Below are 6,000 nucleotides of genomic sequence, written 5' to 3' on the forward strand. Positions count from 1 at the left end.
GATGGAAGTGTCCCTTTAATCTTATATGCATTAACATCACTCACATCAGTTTCTCATAATAACCGCCAAATTTAGCTAGATCCGCCAGTGACCTACAGATGAAAATCTCAAGTAATGGCAACTTTAGTCCTTTTACAAATAGTTTCTTCACTCTACCATACAAGTTTTATATTGTTAAAGTATGGGCAGAGTTGGGTACCCTTGCCCACCCAGGGGTTGTGATGTGAGTTTCAGCCTGTCCATGGTTTAATTTAAATATCGCAATATTGTATGAAATTGGTTCCAGTAGAAATTGCAGTCCTTCACCAATTTGAAGATTGTTAAAGGCATATCTGTATAGTTTGACAAAGAATTCACTGTAGAATGATGATGGCTGACATTCCATTTAGGAAGTTTACATAATGGGGATTTACTTTTCCTTCAGACCACATATCAGGCGCTTGAAAGCCAAGTAACTACAAGAATTGCACATCATAAAGCCCCATCTGTGTACATATTCAGCTAACAATGAACACGGAGAGATTTCAGCCCTCAAGACTGCTGGATTCTGAATTAAGTTTTTGGCACAAATGCAGTAATTTAGGATCAATTCAACAGAAACAATGCAATGTATTTACAAAGTGGTAGGAAACCTGTACAGGTATATGACCTGTCTTAGGCCCTATTCACATCGGCGTTGGGAGGGTATGCTTGGGAACCCCCCGAATGGAAACTATACCCATTAAAAAGCGGTTACCTGGGAAAACCATGGACCCCATAAACTATAATGGGATTTATGTGGTTTCCACTCAGTTTCTGTACGAAACGTGCAGGCAGAAAAGTCCTGCAAGCAACACTTTTCCCTCCGCAAGATTTGTGCTGAAACCGCTTGGACCTCATTATAATGTATGGGGTCCATGTGGTTTCCTTAGGTAACCGCTTTTTAATGGATGTAGGTTTCCTTTCGGGGGGTCCAAAACGGACTTCCCGAACACAGATGTGAATCGGGCCTTAGCGAAGAGTTTGCTATAATTCTGTCCAGTCTAGGCTAATGTCTATGAGCTAAACAGCCTGGAACCCAAACAGATAGCTCTTAAACTTATACCGTATAATGATAAACTATATATAGCTAACATAAGGATTTTTTTGGGGGGTTAAGCAAAAAGTGTATTAAAATGTTACAGCACTGATGATGCATTAGCATACATGGCCGCCTCGCTTTTATTGCACTTCGGCTCCATTTATGCTCTCATGGGAGCAGGGCAGAAATATTGCTGAAAATATGTATACACATACATGGGAAATATATACAGTATATGTATTTACTTCCCTATCAAAACCAACTAACCTAAACTTTATTTTCCATACCAAACACTTGTGTGACTTTCTCTTTCCTAACTCTTTCTCTTTGTAAATCTTCCATTTCATGTCCCCTGCCATGCCCCCTCTTCTACTTCCTAGATACGGTGGAAGCTGTATTTGAATTTATTCAGAGGAGTCGAAGAATGATTGTCGTATTGAGTCCTGACTACTTGACAGATAAAAGTATTAGTATGCTGGAGTTGAAACTTGGTATTGTGTGCCATAATGCCGTATGTACCAGTCTTATCATTGTGGAATACAAGCCACTCCATGGAACACACACCACCATTTCTAAGCTCAAGGAGAGTGTACCCTTTGTGTGCTGGGAGGGGGAGAGTTCCAGACGCAGCAGCTCCAAGTTTTGGAAGGCCTTGAGATTGTCGTTGCCCTTACGAAGCCTAAATACAAGGTCAAGCTGGAATGAGAGCTGTTCCTCCCAGTCAGATATCAGCCTTGACCAGATTCAGAAGAAGAAGAGACGTTTAAAAGAAACTTCCTCTACACAGCCTTCTAAGACCAATACAATTGACAGAAATGTGCCAGTAGGCACAGTGAAGGTTAAAAATGGGCCCAAAGGTGGAAAGGCCTGCCAGTGTTGTGTGACTTATTGTGATAGTGATAATAGACTTAGAAGTAAATGCAGAGCAGGAGCAAAACCTAAATGGGAGACGCATTTATGCAAACCTGTCACGTATGGAAATAAAACTCGGTGGGTTCAAAATGGTACAGTCCAGCAGGCCCCACCACCACCGCCAGTAGCTACCTTCAGCCTACAGCAGTATACAGATTTATCCAATAATAACAGCGATTTCTATGTCCTTTAATATAATACATGGGTTACAGTCCATATTCATAGACTTACAGCAATTTACCTTGAGAACAATGCTGGACTCTTTTAAGATCTAAAATGTGGACACCAGGCATCAGAGAAGGTCCAAATAAAACTCTCTGTTCTTTCAGGAACTGGAGATGGATGGACTGATGAATATACTACAGGAGACGCCTCAGACCATTCTAGAACAATAGACTGAACAAATAGTTTACCTTTTTCTTTTCTTTTTTTTTTCTTTTTTTTTTTCTTCTCCATGTGTCATAAGTTTGAATATTTAGTTTTTTCCCAATGTTGAAATTTTGACTATAATTTGTTTCCAAGCCAAACAATGGACAATCGTGGACTTGTTTTATCTCTGCCACCATCATGCACTGATTCAGTTACTTTTCCGCCATCAAGTCTCTGAAGAGACTTCTGTCTTCCTCCACAGCCACCCGATCTAATGTAAGATACAATAACATTACATGATAAATAAATCTGCGTGTAATTGCCAACCCATAACCGGCATTTGTAAAGGATATAAATCGACTTCAATGGCACCTTATCAACTTAGATGTAACAGTCTGTCAACAAAATGAGTAAATGTAGCAGGCACTTTGGCTGACTGATGTCTTTGGGTGTTGAACTCTATGATTGCACATTTTTGCTAATACATAACTTTCACTTGGTGACATTTGTATGAATCTACCTTATTCTGCCACTTTAAAACATATCATTATGAATGCTGGGAACCAATTGGTGGTTATAGTTGAATATTTTTCATGGTTATTCTCGGAGACCATGACGAATAGCTTATGTGAGCACATCAGAAATTGTATAAAGTACACATTATCCTGAGGCTCTCAAACAGTAGCTTTTTGGAATCTATTCACGCCTTCACCATGCTGTCATTCAGAGAACATACTAGCAATTCACATATATTACAGATTTTCAGTAACTTGAAATTTTGGCTTTGAAAATAGATTAGTAAAATCAAATCAAATTTTTTACAGTAACATCTTTTAAGTCTATTTGCTGCAGCAATGAACCATCTCTATTACTGGTTTATCTTTTCCCTAATGCTCAAATACTCTCCATTGATATTCACTGTTCATCACTTTATCACCTATACGTGTTTTTTTTCTTGTAGGATTTTAAACTGTGGTTGCAGCTGTATGATCACAGATTTTCTGGGTCTTTAAGAACAATGCTTCTGACACAGAATTGGCATGTTAGGGATCTAGTGATGTAACATTGATGTACAGGGGCTTGTAATGGATAATGTAGCTGTTTATCATACTAAGTGAATGTGCACGCACATTTTATGCTACACGCGCAACAATCAATAAGCACTTTATTAGAGGCAGAGTTAGGAGGTCGGCACAGTGGGAGGAAACGTACACAAAATTTGGGAACACGTTTACAATGTGGTACATGGTTACATAGCAGATGAGGTTGGAAGAAGACATCAGTCCATCAAGGCCAACCTATAACCCTACAGTGATCCAAAGGAAGGCAAAAAAAAAACAAAAACATGAGGCTCATGCCAATTACCCCATTTCAGGGGAAAAAATTCCTTCTTGACTCCAATCTGGCAGTCAGTATAAAAACCCTGGATCAACGATTCCTTAATATCTAGAATCCATAACCGGTAATATTGTTCTCTTCGAGGAAGACATCCAGGGCCTCTTTGAACAATGGTATAGTGGTATACTCTGCGGGACATCAGAGTATAAAAGTTTTTTTTGTAGGTGACAAACCCCAAAAGTTCAGTGTCCTTTCAGTCTGACACACATGGTGGCAAAATGTGAGCTGGATAACCACCTGGGCATTTGTCCAGACAACATGAGAAGAGTGATGCCGTAAGCAGTTGGAGACGCTGCCAGAAGCCAGTAGAGCTACCTGGTCAAGTTGTGCAAAATGAACCCTGCATTTTCTACAAGTTCCATCAGTTATGGACAGTTGTTATGAGCTCATGTTATAGAAGTTTTGTTCTGAGTTTCTGAGACTGAATAAATGTGTTGGTAATATACTTGCCCTACTATGTCATATGTCCTATATGTGCTTTAGTAGGTGAGCAGTGTAGCTTGGTACAGAACCTTGTATGCAGCTAGGTAGCAGCCCTTACTGTAGACTTGGGTACCTGTGAATAGATAGATGTCTCCTGTCATCCACTCATATAAGGTGTGATGTATACAATTCCTGGGCAGGATAGTCTGCAGGTAGGAGTAGGCCCTGTACCATAAAGTATACCAACTTGGAAGGAAGGAGACTTAAGGGGGTATTTTGGGTAATTGCTAGTGGTGTGGGTTCTGCATGTACCCTGAACTTCCCTTGTCTCCATAGGACTGCCAAAAAGAAGTCAACACTTGCCTCTCTCCTGTATTTACAAAAATTTTAAAAAGCAGCAGCACACCTATGTGATTTTCTAGTCCACTCATACACATTGGACAAACATTGTCATGATTGATGGGGGTCTCCATGCTTGGACTCACACCAAATAAACACTTTTCCCCTCTTCTGTGATAACTTGTAGTAACCGGAATACCCTTAAGGGTGAATTCACACTGAGTAAACGCTAGCTTATTCTGAACGTAAAACACGTTCAGAATAAGCGGCGTCTAAAGCAGCTCCATTCATTTCTATGGGAGCGGGGATACGAGCGCTCCCCATAGAAATGAATGGTCTGCTTCTTTCACTCCGTGCAGTCCCATTGAAGTGAATGGGGAGTGCCGGCGTATACGGTAAGCTCTGCTCATGCCGGAGCGTACACGCCGGCACTCCCCATTCACTTCAATGGGACTGCACGGAGTGAAAGAAGCAGCCCATTCATTTCTATGGGGAGCGCTCGTATCCCCGCTCCCATAGAAATGAATGGAGCTGCTTTAGACGCCGCTTATTCTGAACGTGTTTTACGTTCAGAATAAGCTAGCGTTTACTCAGTGTGAATTCACCCTTAAAGTGTCATATGTGAATATGTTCATCTGAAGTCATTTTAGTTAGAATAAGTATATTGATAGTGATTTAATTCTCCTGAACGACTCGGGGGATCAATTAATTTCTTAATGACCATGATATGGGCTGTGGGAAGAGTGATAGTTGATGTAGAGTCTCTGAAATACAGTAATACTAAGGGTTTGTAGAAACTGTTTCAGACTACATTACTTTGATTTGCCGAACAGAAGTAACTTAGGGTTTTCCATTTATAGTTGTGAAGACAAATGTTTCCATGCAACTATATTAGAAAGAGAACAAATGCTCTAGTTTAAGCTAAAATATTTATAGGTGACACTTTTTTTGTAAAATGGTTAAGCATTGTAAATGTCTTGCCATTGACTTGCTAGTAAAGTGGAATCCACTGACGTGATCCCATTTTGGAAACTGCTAGAGATTAGAGATGAGCGAGTACTGTTCGGATCAGCCGATCCGAACAGCACGCTCCATAGAAATGAATGGATGCACCTGGTACTTCCGCTTTGACGGCGTCCGGCTGCTTAACCCCCCGCGTGCCGGCTACGTCCATTCATTTCTATGCGAGCGTGCTGTTCGGATCGGCTGAGATGAGTGAGTAGTATTCGATTGAATACCTCCCCGCCATAGGTATTCGTGTAAGCGGCTGAACACCAGGAGGTTAACGCATCGAATATTCTGATATGTTGTACCCAGCTTGTTTTAGCAGAGACACAAACTCAGAGACATAAAAACTGTCAAGCAGTTATCCTAGGCATAACAGTTTTTGGAGTGTTTGTTTCCGACACAAGCTAGGCACAACATTCCGCACAATAGAATGACGTATTTTGTATTTTTGTTTTTCACCAGCATCTGCGCATTCATTTATTGAATATGAA

The 6,000-nt window shown here is 40.6% G+C and overlaps 1 protein-coding gene across 2 annotated transcripts in view; it reads left to right on the plus strand.

Moving 5' to 3' along the window:
- Window positions 1-3,075, plus strand: part of IL1RAP (interleukin 1 receptor accessory protein) — a 167,157-nt gene extending 164,082 nt beyond the window's left edge. For both annotated transcript variants that reach the window (XM_075268534.1, XM_075268533.1), the window contains one exon: window positions 1,441-3,075. In XM_075268534.1, coding sequence (XP_075124635.1) covers window positions 1,441-2,165 — 725 coding nt within the window. In that variant the 3' untranslated portion in view covers window positions 2,166-3,075. The remainder of the gene's footprint in view (window positions 1-1,440) is intronic.
- Window positions 3,076-6,000: the final 2,925 nt, after the last annotated feature.

The sequence above is a fragment of the Leptodactylus fuscus genome, chromosome 3 (genome assembly GCF_031893055.1).
Source record: "Leptodactylus fuscus isolate aLepFus1 chromosome 3, aLepFus1.hap2, whole genome shotgun sequence".
Taxonomy (NCBI): domain Eukaryota; kingdom Metazoa; phylum Chordata; class Amphibia; order Anura; family Leptodactylidae; genus Leptodactylus; species Leptodactylus fuscus.